Source organism: Nematolebias whitei, chromosome 18 (genome assembly GCF_014905685.2).
Source record: "Nematolebias whitei isolate Nwh7 chromosome 18, NemWhi1, whole genome shotgun sequence".
Lineage (NCBI taxonomy): Eukaryota > Metazoa > Chordata > Actinopteri > Cyprinodontiformes > Rivulidae > Nematolebias > Nematolebias whitei.
In genome coordinates, this window is record NC_056515.1 from 26,018,362 (window position 1) to 26,034,223 (window position 15,862).

Below are 15,862 nucleotides of genomic sequence, written 5' to 3' on the forward strand. Positions count from 1 at the left end.
AATATTATTGACCAGTTTGATGAAACATGCATTGATGGATTCATTACTGACTAAAGTTTTGCATGGGGAAATATTGCACTAAAGAGTTGGATCAAACTTTGCCAACATTGAACACATAAAGTATAGTCATAGTTTGTGTATTTTAGGATATCTACAATTTTGTTCTATATGTTCAATGTATCCAAAGACAAAAATAAGTCACGAGGAAGGATACAATCTTTCAACATTTTTCTTTTCTGCTGTTGTTTATCAGCTATATTTATTACAGTAAAAACAAAACTCATTGTTACAAAGATTTTATAGGAACCCCCCCCCCCCCCCCCACACACACACACACACACACATTTTTTTTGTGGTCAGCACAAAAAAGACAACATTTTCATCTCAGCTTTGTTGTGAAGCAGCCAACTCATCAGTCTTAGACTAGAAAAACGTAAATCCATTACACCATACAGAAAATCCCAAACAGAAATATGTTGGGAAATAGATGCAACCACTTTATTCCACCTTTATTATTACACTTATAAATTAATACCGAGAGGTTTATTCAAGAATTAAATGATTGACTGCTATGATTACAAAGTTCTGCTGCACCCCTCCCCCAGTAGCCTTCCGCCAAGGGTAAAATATACATCTGTCTAATTTCTTGCTTGTCAGACTACCATCTGGTACAGTATCAGCAATAATGTCAGGAGAAATGGCAGCTCAGTCTCTCTATTACAAAGGATATGATAATGATGCTTACTAAAGTTACTGAGGTCATATGTAGCAAATATCATTGAGATGTGTTTATTATTATTTAGATATTTTGAATTTTCAGCTTCACCTTCAAAGCATTTTATGTTTAAAATGAAAGTAATAGGATGATTTGTCACGTTTTGATTAATTTCAGTGAGTTGACTTTAGGGACACATTTGATGCTAACATATGATGTGATTTAAACACAATCTGAATAAAACATTATGATACTTAGTGGCATGGTTGTGCAGTGGTTAGAGCTGCCGCCTCACAGCAAGAAGGTCACATAATTTCCTCCTGCATGGGCTCTTTCCATGTCGAGTTTGCATGTTTTCCGTGTGCATGATTTAAAAAAAAAAAAATTTTCAGGGCATTCTGATTACCTTACACAGACCAATATGCATGTTAAAATATATATATATATATATATATATATATTTTTTTTTTTATATATATATATAAATTGTCAATAGGTTTGAGTGTTTGCATGAATGGTTGTATCTTTCACTGTGGCACTAAGATAGATCTTCATCCTGTCCAGCATGTACCTCACCTTTCACCCAATGACCGCTGGATATTGACACCAGGTCCTCTAAAACCTTGCACAAAAGAGCAGTCAAAGAGAACAGATGGATGGATTTCTGTTAAACAGAATGACTTATTATTTCTCCGGTACATACACAGTCTCCATGGGAAAGGGGTCATAGTTCCAAAGCCATGTAGGCTAATAAATCTTCCCAGCTGAGGAGGTTTACTCCAGTTTATCCTTTCACGTTCTGTCACACAGATTTAATGTTTATTTCATTGTGCATGGTGTCATCAGTGTCTTTTTCAGTCCCAGCATGCAGCCAGTATACTTGAATAAACTAACAAAATCATTACTTTCTACTTGTTTAGCATCACATGACATTTGTATTGTCAAATTACGTTTATTGAAAGCTGTTAGCTTCTGTGCACCAACATTTATTTATTTAATATATTTTATTGTGATTGTGGTTGTTTTAAAGCTTTTCTCTCCCTTTAGTTTAGTCATTCAATATGTTGCATTTTTGACACTAATGAGCCTATTTAATGTCAAACACTTACTTTTCATGAAACACGTGTTTCTTTTATCCAGCAATATGTTGTGTTGCTATAAACATCACTCTACTTTATTTAATTTGCTTAATATTATCTTAAGTTAGGTTATGTCACTGAAGTAAGACACCATATTGTGCAAATGTTTATATTTTTATTATGTGCAACCTCTTCAAGTTTTCAAATACGGATGGAATATATTTTAGACCAGCATCCTCACATGTGAGTGGCACATAGACATGAGCAAGTAGAATCAGACCCATTGTCTCAGTGCTAGTGTTGGAAGAAAGAACATGCAGAATGTTAAAACAAAGGTCACTATCCATTCAAAAAGCTTTTTTTTCAGAGGGACTAAAAGGAAATTACATTTTTCAAACAACTTGAACCTGCCACCAGCTGCTCCAATAAAACATCTTGAGAGGAGGTGTTATTTAAAAATGCAATCATGACTCTTTTAGGCCTGAGTCAGTGCAGTCCTCACATTAGGAGTGGAGAAAAAAAAATTGCCAAGATTATAAAATCTTTCACATTGTAAGGTAAAACGGAACAATCAAGCACTCTTTTGTCTGCTGGCCACAGGGTGTAAATTTACTAGTGTTAATGCATTGCAATTAGCATACATGAAGGTCTAAGTCACTCAAAAGAAAAAAAGCAGCTAATACGTGTTAATATTATGTGCTGACAGCGGTAATAAAGAGCTGACACGGTTAATGGCTGGGTAGTTTTGTGAGCCGTCCTTTCCATGTGTAGAAAAGGATTGTGGCAACAGAAAAGTACCCAAAAAAAACCCCACTATATACCTTAATGAATGAGCACATGGACATGCTTTCTCCTCAATGCACACACTAAACAAGCAGATACTTGCACCCACACACACAAAATGACCTCTTTCTTTCTGTAATGTGGCTTTCATTTGAGTCCTAATTCTCTTGCAGGTGACAGAGACACGAACAGGGCCTCTGGGATGTAGTAGCTATGACAATCTGGACTCAGTCAGCTCGATCCTCCTGCAGAGCCCCGAGAGCAAGCTTCATCTGCAAGGTAAACAAATCAAGTACACCCACATAATTCTTCAGGGTGTCAGATGTCACGAGGCAGCAGCATGTTCAAACTAAAGGAGATCTATAGTCACACATGAATTGGGAGGGGGAAAATGGTTTGTGGCTTCTGAGGAATTGAATGTCAATGCACTTTTTAATTGGTGCCGGGTTTGGGATAGATTTGCTCCTCCATCCCCTCTGGGGGATTGCAGCACAATTTTCTGGTTATAGATGTCTGCTCGTGTTCTAATGTGATTGTGTTCTTAAGTCTTCCTTAAAGCTTTGATCAAAGACGGGCCTAAATGCAAAATAGTCCCTTCAGCTGTGCAAGCTAATCAAAGCAAAAAGTAGTAGTCTCTCTGCAGGTGTGGCACATGTAATGAGTGTAAAAATTAATGCTTGTCATAAATTTCAGAGCCAGATTTAGATTTATAGAAATGTATCCAATATGCACATGTGACTTCATCATGCATCAGTGGATTCAAGTAGAAACCTTTAATCATTAGAGCCTTTTTTTTTTTCCCATACAAAAAATAGATCTGTCTTAAACATTGACACAAGCAGCCTAATAATTAAACTGATGAAAAGAATTACATCCTATGATAGACACCCCGGGGTATAAATGATAAAACACATTGTAACTGTGGTCAAACGTTTATGAGCAGCAATTCATTCTTTGATTCATTTGCTGTACAGAAGTTATTAAAACCGCTCCGAGAATCACAGTCTTATTTTTAATCTGTACACCTTCTGCTTCTTCCCTGAAGGCATCATTACATGTCCTCTAAAATCAGAGACCTAAGTGGTTTGTCAAAAAAGACGCCCGGGTCCTGCACTGCCATCGCCACTCAAAGCACTCAGTGGGCTTTGGGAAAATAAGCTTTATTGTCATGCATAAAATGTATTAGCCTTGCGCTTTGAAGAATGTTTGTCACCCAACTCATAGATGACAGGAAGGAGAAAGGTTCTTTCTTTCGTTTTGATAATAAACCAAAAAGAAAAGAAAAGCTGCTCAGGTCCCTTCTTGCTTGAGGCTTTTGCATTTAGGCCAAACTGTATTGACGTGCGAGGTGCATTGATGAATGGCGAGTTAGACTAAAAAAGTGTCCTTTTGAGAGCAATTATCATCCCTGTCATCAATTAGAAAGAGAGCTGATGGTGGAACCTGCTCAACAATCGTAGTGCTCTTCAAATTAATGGCACTTCACATGGCGGTGGAGAGCTTTTAAGGTTTACGCTGCTTAAATATATTTATAATGACTTCAATTCATTTAATTCACCCTAAAGTTCTGATCCTGTCATTAACATGGGTATAAGTGTTGCCGTTAGACTTCCTGTTCTTTCTCTGCAAATCTTTTTTTTTCTCTTGGATCACACTAAATATGTTTGTAAAGTAATTGTCAAATTGCTTTTTTCTTACATAGATCTGTTTATGGTTTCAATTCTATTACTTAGACTTTCTGTGTTGCACTTGGGTTTTATTTGCATTAATGTGCCTGAAGTTTCCTTTTGTTTCTATAAAATTTTATGTATTAGATATAACTTCTACCAGTAGATATTTTCCTTCCCTATGTGCCAGCAAATTAAAACAGATTACAGAAAAAATGCAGAAAAAATATTGAAGCCTATAAGTTATTCCTTTAGATAACAATATTTTAGATTTTATAAGGACATTCTATAATAACCCAGTAAGGTTTTAGTGTTAGAAATTATGTTTAGAGGAAAACAAGATTGACTGTTAATCACATTGCTTTGAAATTGTTTAACAAAATAAGTACAATTAAGTTTTAAATAGGATTTAAGTTGTGATTTCTGCTATGACAACCTGCACACCACTCCAATAAAAATCATAAATACCTTCAGTGGAAAACAATAATAATTTGCAACAAACTAATTGTTGAGACTGTAAGTTGAGCTAAAATGTGATTATTATAACTGTATTATGATAATGTTTAGCTCCTCAAATCATTACGTTTTACTGAATTAATTTACATGAGTAGCTCCATAAATTCCAATTCTAGGATTAAAGATCTGCCTTTGTAATTTGCACAGACCAAGTTCCTTGGTTCTTCATTTATATATATATATATATATATTTAAGTTATTCCCATTTATTTTTCTGAGTATTATTATTTATTCACTGCAATATACTATTAGAAATTGTCCAAATGGTATAATGAGTAAAAGTGTTAGAAGACAAATCCAGAGGTGCATAACTTTAATAAATTACTGATTATAGCTTAATTAATCCCACTGTGGTTCTCAATATTTAAATCCCTCAAAAATGTCTGAACACAAAACATACTTTTCATATGTTTAAGAATGCTGGCAAGCATTATTATCTTAAATGCCTGATGTGACTTTAGTCAGAATACCCAACAATTAGTCTTTGAATGACATTGATTGATTTTAGTTTTCCTCATTTGCTGTAGAATCTAGCTGTTTTTTGTTACAAAGTACTTTTCTTTATTTTTGCCATCCTATTTGTAAAAAAATAATAATAATAATAATAATTGTATGACTTTTTATAACTGTCTATTGCTGTCGCTGTTGTCCATTGTTGTCATCATTCTTTGTTGAAATCAGGTCTCTCTTGTAAATGAGTCCTCGAGGCTCAATGGGATTTACCTGTATAAATAAAGATTGAATGAAAAATAAAAATATGGCAGATACCCCCATCGTGAAACATTTAAATAAGTCCTACCATCTTTTTTTGCACATTTTCTATTGTCTGTATTGTTTAACGTTACTTCCTGTTTTAATTCCAGTGTCTGTTCCTCCTTTCACATCTATCTTTGTCATATATATGGTACTGTTTCCAAAATGCTGCTAAACTGTTTTTCCATTTGTCTTTAATTTTGTCAGAATACATTTTAACAAAACTTAGTATTCTTTTTGCCATTGATTTGTAATAGTCCTGTTTTAGTTAATGCTCAGGTTTTCTGTTAATTTTGTTGTATTTAAATCCTCTGCCTTTCAGAACAGTCCAGTGTTGTCTCATGTGAGTCCTGCACTGCATCTTCTTGGGACACTTTTATGTGATGTTTCTACACTGCATAACTTTATTTTATTTATTTATTTATTTTTTAACGAAAGCAACAATAACTAATCAGTAGTAGGGTGCTTCACTGTTCTTTGCAGGCTGTTTAGAAAAAAACAAAAAAATAATTAAAAAAAAGTAAAGAAAAAGAAAACCACCATCCCCATCAATTAAGTTAAATGTACCCTTATGCATGAATTACAATTTAAGTTTATGAAGATTACTGACCAGATGGATACATGTTTATATCAAGGTTGTAGCCAAATGGTGTCTTCTTGTTTAGACAGATAATGAAATATGTGTTGTTCTAGGACAAATGGCGCATTTAGTTGCTTAATTTGGAATACTCCATGGACAGTCCTTGTGGATATCTTTCTGTTGTGGAGGGCACATTAAAAATAAACAGATGGAACCCACTCAGCAGCAGCAGTACACAGCATTCATCATCAATACTGGGGAGAGTGGATATTTGGCCAAGATATACACGGGAGTAAAATTATGAGCATTTACTAATAAATGTGGGGTTATTTTTAATTTGGGTGTATTTAGTGTATGTGTAGCATTCTAGAATATATAAAATATATCATGTTACAATAGCTTCTAATGTCACAAGCAAGCTAATGCTATTTAGCAGAGCCTCCATAAGTGCATTGTTGTCCATTACAAAAGCAATGGGTCCCCTGCTACAAAGACTCATCTGCTATGCCTTTACTTACACTAATGAAGTGTTTTAAAATTGGCTCACGATAAATGAAAGGCAATTGCTCAGCTAAAAAGAGACATACATGGGCCAATGTAAAGCACCATCTGAGCAATGTTTGTTTTTAAATGCTTTACCTTGATCACAGTGTACTTTAAAAAATTGGATGTGTCGAAATGTGGACCAACATGGAGGACTCATTGTGGTCATCTGCTTGACTGCATTGTATTCAAACAAAATGCAGTAGCAAAATAATTGCACCCTCCAACTGGTCTTTACAGCCGTTGCCCAAAAACATAACAGCTTTGACAGCATTGTCCTCGTTGACTATACTGCATAAATGGTCTTTATAGACTGTCCCCTGAGAGAGATGGCACTGGCTGAGCCATGTGCTTCTCTAATAAGCCCTAGCAGCTCTCAGCACTTCTAATGAACACCCACCGTGTGTCTCATTTACAAATGCCTATTGACCTTTTACCAGACAATTAGCTAAAATGCTAACTTTTGGCATTTAAACTGTGGGGAGGAGCCATATCTGCCTGGTGTGGAAGATCACAGATAATCACCAGTGCTACCTAACAGCAAAATATACTTTATTTCAGTAAGAACATGCCAACTTTGTGTTTCTAAATGTTCAAATATGTATTCAAAACACACTTTTTAACACCAGTTTTGTTTCAAGTAGAACCGAGTGACAGACAGTGAGCCAGTTTCCTGTTTTACTTAAAACATTTATCTGGGGTACATTTTCACATTACTTTTGTGGAAGCATAGCAGTGATTTTTCAAGGTGTTTGGAAAATAATTTTATGTTTTTGGGTGGGAACTGTTTATAAACTATCTTCAAGGATATGAAATAAAATGAGAATAAAAGTAAAAATTTATGTCATGAAATTATTATATTTGTCTCAGTCAAGTAAATGACAAAAGTTAGACTTTTTATATGTTGTTGGATTGTCAGTATCAAATGAAAACAGTGTATGGTATAAAATAAATTTAATTTCAAATTGCCATCAAAAATCATTTGTGCTTTAATGTTTAGGATAATAATAATTATGGAAATGCTGCTATGTTTTCTGATAGCCGACATGCTCTGGTCTAACAACATTTTAGATCAGTGATCAGACACATCCATTCTTTTTCAAATGGAAATACAGAAAAACATAAAGCAGCAAGAATGTTTTCATTTTCGTTTTATATTTTTCTTCTTATTTATTTCATTTTGAACAGTTAAAATAAATAAAAAAAACACAAGTAAAAACGTAAATAGTTCCACCAAAATATTATTTAAACAAAACAAAAATGTTCAAAAAGGGAGCAGGGAGATCCAAAGGCTTTTCCAGCCTTTCCCTAATTTCCATACAAATTCTGATCAAATTAGTGAATCAATAAATACATAAATACATGCCTATATAACTGTATACACACAAACATGCACACATTGATATGTATACTTACACATACATCAATATACCTGCAGATACAAATTTACTGTACTTCCATGCAGTTACATAAGTTAGTTATTTTTGATCAACTGTAAAACGTCTAAATTACACAACATATTTTAGTACAGTGTTTAGGTCTACCTTTTACACATTGTAAAAAGTAAAGTCCAAAATATAATCTATCTGGTTTTTAGTTTAGTTTAATTGCTTATGAATAAAATAGGATGATCAAATTAGTATGCAGAACCACATGAGTTACAACACAGATGGAGTAATCGAAAACACACTCCATTTCATTCCTCTAATTAAACTTTTATTTGCATCTTTTCCTTGTGCCGATTTTATTACTTTTTTTTATTTTTTTTTATTCCCATGTCAGCATTTATCTGCCTCGAGGCTAATGTGTTGTTTTTAAATTGTCTTTTTCTCTGATTTGTTTTACTGGGAATAAGATTAGGATGTCTGACACTGCAGTTTAAATTTACAGAAAAGACACGAGTAATCTGGCGAATGAAATTCCCTTTTTGAAACATTTTGGAGTTGTCTATAAATACCGACATAAAAAAAAAAAAAAAAGTGGAATGTTTTCCTGTCGTTTTCACCCCCATGGTCTCCTTATTGTGAGTCGGTGGTGCTGTTGGCCGCAGATAACACGCTGCGGATATGACACTCCCTGGATGTTCTCTTTGCTTTCACTTAGATTTAGATTAGACCGTCCTAGTGGTTTCTGACATCAAGGGAGCTACCTATCAAAGCCTAAATTCAGTTTTCTGTTTTCCTGCTCCCCCTCTCTATTCTGCTTCCCTCTTCATTTCTTTTCTTTTTAACAACAAAAATCCACGTGCCATATCATTTAGGTGGGATGTTTTAGTCTTACCAAAGTCGTAGCATTATTTAATTTACCTTTTACGTCAATTTTTAAAGATGTGGCAAAAGCCATCCATGTTCTTATAGAGGATAGACTGATTCATTGTAACACTCATTCTTTATTCTTTATATTTGCACTACTTGGCTTAGCTACTGTTGGGAATTAGATCAACTTTTAAGTCTCCCACATTAATTCTCTTTTATTTTGTTTGTCCTTTCTCCAGGCTAGAGCTTAGAAACCTGATGATATTGCATTTGGCTGGATTCTCACTTTCAGCCTCCCCCCTTGAGACTTGGAGGTAAAAATAGCTTATTGAAAGAGAGAATTAAATGAAAGAGGGAAATAGCAGATAGTTAAATGGTCCAGGTTTTCATGGGTTACTTAAACCCTTTTTAACAAAGGATGTTTCAGATGCTAAAGGAGATGAATCCCATTTGTATACACTTGTACAAATCTAAAGTCTAATTGTTTTCCATTTGTTAAAATAGTATTCGAAATTACTTTTTAAAAATATACAACAATGACTTTTGGTTTTATGCAGTAGTTGTTTTTTTTGTTTTTTTAACCAGCACTTATAAGCAAAATGTGTGCCAAAAATAAACATTTGTAAGCAGGTTATATATATTAACTCAACTAAAGAAGATAAAAGGCCCCACACAAGATTTACTCAGTGAGGACCTTATCGCCTTCAATATGATTGTCATAAATTAGCACCAAAACAAAAGCAAACTAATTTGCCCCTTTCAATATCCACCTCATGCTTCTCTTATTCTTCAGTTTCCTCAAGAGCCTATCTTGGAAGAGCCATGAGGCTATCTCAGAAGATTTATGAATATGTTAGAATAGCCTGCGCCAACAGTTTTCAAAGTGGGGAAGTGAAAATAAATTAAACTGGCCCCGGCGAGTCATGCAAAGAGTGATGAATTAGATACTCATTGCTTTGTTTCTCAGTGCATGTCCCCCTTTTTCAAGTGAAAAATGCTGTAAACAGTATGGAAAAGGAAAACAAACATACAAATCAATTAAGTCCATATTTATTTATTTTTTATGACAGACTTGTGGAAAATCTGATTTGGATGGTAAAGTGCCAGCAAACATAAAGCCTTTGGTTTGCAGAGAATTATTTACTGAGGACAAAATATCTGATGCAAAACATGGAGCGCAAATATTAGATGAGGAAATATGAAAACCCACAGAGGCATTTTCATTAACTTCTGACCAAATGATTCTCTTGTTTTGCCTTTATTTCCCTAAAATGTTATCCACCTATAATTCAGTTAGTCAACCTAAAAACGTGCTGTGCCACCAAAATAAAACACTGTTTTCTCACACTTAGAAATCACACAGTGACTTCTGTTTTGACCTTTACTTCAATATTGTGTCACAGCAGAGAATTGAACTGTCTCAGAGGGACCCATACATTTGAAGCAACTCTTCTCTTCATGAAAACATGCATCTCTTTTTGCTGGAAGAACTGATAAAATGAGATGATTTTCAAACCGGATGGCTGCACACATTTTTTAACTTCCTCAACACAATGAAAACCCAATGAAATCTCTCCATGTTGACCTGCGGGTCAGTATTCAATTGGAAATGGTCAATCAGCAGTGAGATTCCATTTGAGCCAGCATGACCATGAATCAACGTTTTCCCATGCTCACCTCTTTTAGCTGCAGGCTGCCATATCTCCAAATGCCACAGGCTTTCACACTGTATTTATTCTAAACGATATGCTGGGTTTTATAGGATAATTGTGTGAATACTTATTAAGCATGCACACCATTGTGAACTTGTTTATATGTATTATTCCGTATTCTTACTACTTTATCTATTATGTATTTTTTTTTCTGAAGCATCCTCATAAAATGTTTGTTCTATTTCAGCAAATTGTAAATATCAAAGCATTCAGCTCTTTCAGGACAATCTTGCTATGACTTTCAGTATTGGTACAACTTTAGCTTTTTGAACTATTTAGCAATTTCTGCCACTTTTTTTAATCATAGAAAATGAATTGAGCTCAATTTACACCCTTCAAGTATTTACATCAGTTTTCAGCCTTTTACTGCTCCTTTCCCATTTTGTTCCGGTTCAGCTTCTTTCAGCTTCCTTGTGTAAATTTTAACTGCTATTCAGCTACTTTCAGCTGTTCTGTGCTCATTTCAGCTTATTTCTGCTAACTATACATTTGTGTTCTTCTTCTAACATCTTTCTGCTAATTTCAGCTTATCATACTCCTTTCAGCTTTGTTTTGCTAGTTTCAGCTTTTTAGCTGATTCAGCTATTTAGCTGTTTATGCTAATTTGACCTTTTTCAGCTAATTCCACATCCATCCATCCATCCATCCATTTTCTTTACCCGCTTATTCCATTTTGGGTCACGGGGGTCGCTGGTGCCCATGTCCAGCAATCACTGTGCGAGGGGCGGGGTACACCCTTGACGGGTCGCAAGTCCATCACAGGGCCACATAGAGACAAACAAGACAAACAACCATTCACTCTCTCACTCACACCTAGGGACAATTTAGAGTTACCACTCAGCCTAACATGCATGTTTTTGGTCTGTGAGAGGAAACCGGAGTACCCGGAGAAAACCCACGCATGCACGGAGAGAACATGCAAACTCCACTCAGAAATGCCCCTGGACCGGGGTTTGAACCAGGGACCTGCTCGCTGAGAGGCAGCAGCTCTACCAGTTGCGCCACCGTGCTGCCCCTAATTCCACGTTTTTGCTAATTTCAGCTCTTTCCACTTCCTTCTGGTAGTTTAAGCTTCATTCTGCCTTCTTAGCTACATTTCAGCATTTTTTTTTAATGTTTTTATTTCAGCCTTTTTTTTTAGCTAATTTCCTATTTTTTGTGCACATTCCTGCCTATTTAAACCTAATTCAGCAAATATGTGTTATTTCTGCTTTCTTCTGCTAATTTAAGCTTGTTATTTAATTTCAGCTACAAAGTACATTTCAGCATGTTTTTTTTGTTTTGTTTGTTTTTAGCTAATTTCAGCCTTTTTTCAGCAAGTGCTCCAACAATAAGCATTCACAGTGTATTTTTGCAGGAAATGCAACTTCTCTAGTTAGGATTTTTTTTTTTTACTCTTTTTAAAATTTTAGTCTTTTCTATTACTGGTCTAAAATTCTGCATTAGTAACTATTTTGAAGACAATATATTGCAGCACTACCTTGTGTTTTATTAGCTCAAATAATATCTAAAGCTATTTTAAATTTAAGCACATTTTTTTTAAACAGTATTACTGAATATAAAATTTGTATGGCTGAAATGTATTTTAGTTTTATCACTAAACAACATAACAAGTAAGGACATTTGTTTACCTGTGTTGTAACAATGTTTATTGGTGATACATTTTAAAGCAACTGGACATAGATGATTAAACTGTTTGGCATTGACATTAAAAATGTATATTTCTTTTTTTATGGCCACAACCTACATGCTCAACTATGCTGCTCAACCCAGAACTGTATTTTCCTTACAAATATGGCACTATATAGGGTGAAATAAACAGGCTTTCCAACAGTTTAATGTTTATTACCAAGAAGCATTGTTAAGACAAATAAATAACCAACCAAAACACACATTTCTTACTTTTATATAATCTTTATAACCGTCCTGATTTGTATTCAATGCGCTCTTTAGTTTTGGTTAGTTGTCAGATATTTACGTTGTTGTAATTTATTTGAATTATCAATTTCTGAAAAAGGCTGAATAATCATATTTCCATCAATACAGTTCAAACTACGTGGTACATGTGTAAGTTAATATGCAATAATTTATTGAAATCAAGCACTGTTTATTTTATCAACATGTAAAGAATAGCAATATTTCTGTGTTTAGGGGTGTTTGATGTGTTGTTCTGAGATAAATCAGGGCCTTTGATCTCAAATGTGTGTAAAGCGCATAGTGACACTTTGAGGGCAGTTGTGTCTTTTTTAGCTGAAATGGAAATGTCAGAGCCTGTCATATGTCTCTCCTCCCCCCTCTCTGGGGTTCTTGTAAAACATGTGATTTCTTCAAGAGCTCACAAAAGGCTGCATGTGTGTGTGTGTATGTGTGTGCAAAAGTGCATGTTTTTTTTTATGTGTGTGTGTGTGTTTGCATGTCTATTGTGTGAAACAAATACAATGTCTTGCCAGCTGAGGCCTACTGCTACCGCTGTGCAGAGACACATGGCGGCACATGATGGAACAGCTTGAACAGTGAACAAGCAGCCAACGGCAAACACATCTCCAAACACATGCCGAAGCGATGTTTTATAATATAGCTAATATTTTGGGGAATCTTATTCTGTATATTTCAAATCTAAATTGCTACACACAATTTGCATGGACTAACATTTAAAATTAATTTTCTTTTTCTCTCTTTGCCACTGTGAGTCATCCTTCTCCATCTTCCTCTGTGCTCACTCCAACTATCTCCATGTCCTCTCTAACTGCATCCATATACTGTATCTCCTCTTTGGCCTTTCTCTTTGTCTTATTCCTGGCAGCTGCATTTCTAACATCCTTCTACCAATATACCCACTGTCCCTCCTCTGCACATGTTGTTAGCCAAAAAATAAATAAATAAATCCATCAGATTTTCCTCTTAATGTGACACCTTACCATAAGAAGTGATAAAAGTATTCATTATTTTTCACTTTACTATGATTCAACTTGTTTCTTTGGGTTTATGTCAAACCCACCACACGATGATGTTAACTCACCATGACAAGCAATGACAATTCATTTCACTGTATGTTGACTCACTACATTATTCAATATTTGAGTTGAACATAATTATATATACTTTAATAAATATTTATAAAATTATATAGTGTGTTTAACCTTACTGCAAAATAGAGCATGTATTACAACTAATACATTATAACATGATGACATTATGCTGATTGGCAACATGTTGTGCAGTGAGTTGACTTGAAGTCCAGTGAGTGTGTATGCAGTGAGGTGACCTGCACCCATTTCTTGCTTCAGTGTACACTTTAACAACAATTCAGCACCATGGAGAGCTCATCCAACTTTCCACATTGCCTTCCCTTCAAAATATTGTTCCAACATGCAATTTCAGCATTTTATAAAGCAGAAACAGCAACCTCTGAATGCCAAGGCCATTTGTATGGATAATTTATTATTTTACAGTGATTGCCACACCTGTATGTTGAGCACATGTATAGGTCAGTTTCATGGACAGCATTAGGTAAATACATTACACCTTTTTTGTTTGTTTGCTTGTTATACTAGATAGTGTTATGCAATAATCTTAAACATGTTTAAAATAAAATAGGATGATAGCTTGTATTTATAAATAATGTCTAACTGACTATTATACATATGTATATTACTGTCACTGGTGGTTGTATTAGTAAGGAATTGGATAAGTAATAATGTATACATAATGATGAAGGGGTGAAATTAAATAAGTATGCACTTCTTTCCTCTCCTTTTCAACATATGAACTACACAGAAGTGGGAGAAATACATGTGCACTTTTTTAAATTCTATGTAGGTTTTTCCTTTTTCATTGTGCCTATCTCTTCTTTGCTTAAAATGGATTCCTGCATATAGTTAATGTCTGAAATAAACTGAACAAACATATAAACTGGGCTACATTTTAATTCTCAAATGTCACATGTTTAAAGCTACAAATAGCTATACAAAAGTGTAATGTTATAACATTATTCTCATGTTTACCTATTTAAGTACATGTAAAAATGTGTTTCTGCAAGAGTTTATGTACTCAAATATTGGATTATCAATAAAGGACAGCTTCTGTAAACCTACACTTTTCAATGTTTTGAGGTCTCTTATTATTGCATTTTGACTTCATACTTCACACATACACTTATATATATATATTTATTTATATATTTAATTAGAGAGAAAAAACAAATAAACAAAAAAACAACAACAATGAAAGCATAATTTAGAAATCAAGAAAAACAAAACAAACAAAAAGATCGTGCGTATTATCTGGACATCATGGACCAGCTAGAAAAAAAAGTAGGAAGGCAATTGTCCAAAAATGATCATACTAATAATATTAATAATAATAATAATAATAATAATAATATAATTACTATCTCAAATAAAATGAGCTCTGAAGACAGCAAGTTGACAGTCATGTTCAGCAACACAACTTCCTGCTTTTTTGAGTGTTTAGAGCACTTATGATAATCTCTGATAATCTACTCAGCACAGACACATCAACATATTATCTGTCTGAATGCTAAGTACAGCTCACTCGGAACTTTAAAAAATGCTAAAATATTCTGAGAGCTGAGAATTACTCCAGTGGAACATGTTATCCTCCTTCAGGGCCCAACAGGCCTACGATGTTAGACACTTAAATCGCTTTATGCAAAGAAATTAAAAAAAGGATAAATAGCTACTTCAGCTGCACATTTACCTTTTTGTTGCAGTGAAGGATTCAGCGTTAAACAGGCAAACGCAGCAACTTTCTAAACAATGTGCCTATTTTTGCATTAATAAAATAGGATCAGCAGGAAAAGCTGGGCAGCCGTGGATTTAGAAGAAGCAGACTGTTCTCTTTTTCAGAGGACTTTTTGTATCATAGCTGCAACAATAACCTCCAGTAGTAATTTAATGTCCCCATTGAGGTAATGCACTTTATTGCACCAGTGGATTAAGTAATGATTATTTTGTGAAATTGCAGCCACACACTGGTCAATTAATCTTTAATGAAACTGTAAGTTATGAGGCGGAGCATGGCATTCCAATAAGCTGGCTTGCCAAGGCGGTTACAAGCCTCAGTTGTGGTCTATAGTCCCTATTTTTTTTTTTTTTTTAAGAGCACTTATGAAAGAGGTGTAATGAAAAGGCAAAGCTACATTTGCAGTCACCATTTTTTGTATTCATAGAACATTTTTGGTTTTGTATTCCATACTATGTGTGTGTATGTATATATATGTATATATATATATATATA

General features: G+C 34.4%; 1 protein-coding gene across 1 annotated transcript in view; it reads left to right on the forward strand.

Moving 5' to 3' along the window:
• Positions 1-15,862, forward strand: part of brinp1 (bone morphogenetic protein/retinoic acid inducible neural-specific 1) — a 58,550-nt gene that overhangs the window by 26,332 nt on the left and 16,356 nt on the right. The window contains exon 2 of the mRNA XM_037692007.1: positions 2,751-2,856. Coding sequence (XP_037547935.1) covers positions 2,751-2,856 — 106 coding nt within the window. The remainder of the gene's footprint in view (positions 1-2,750; positions 2,857-15,862) is intronic.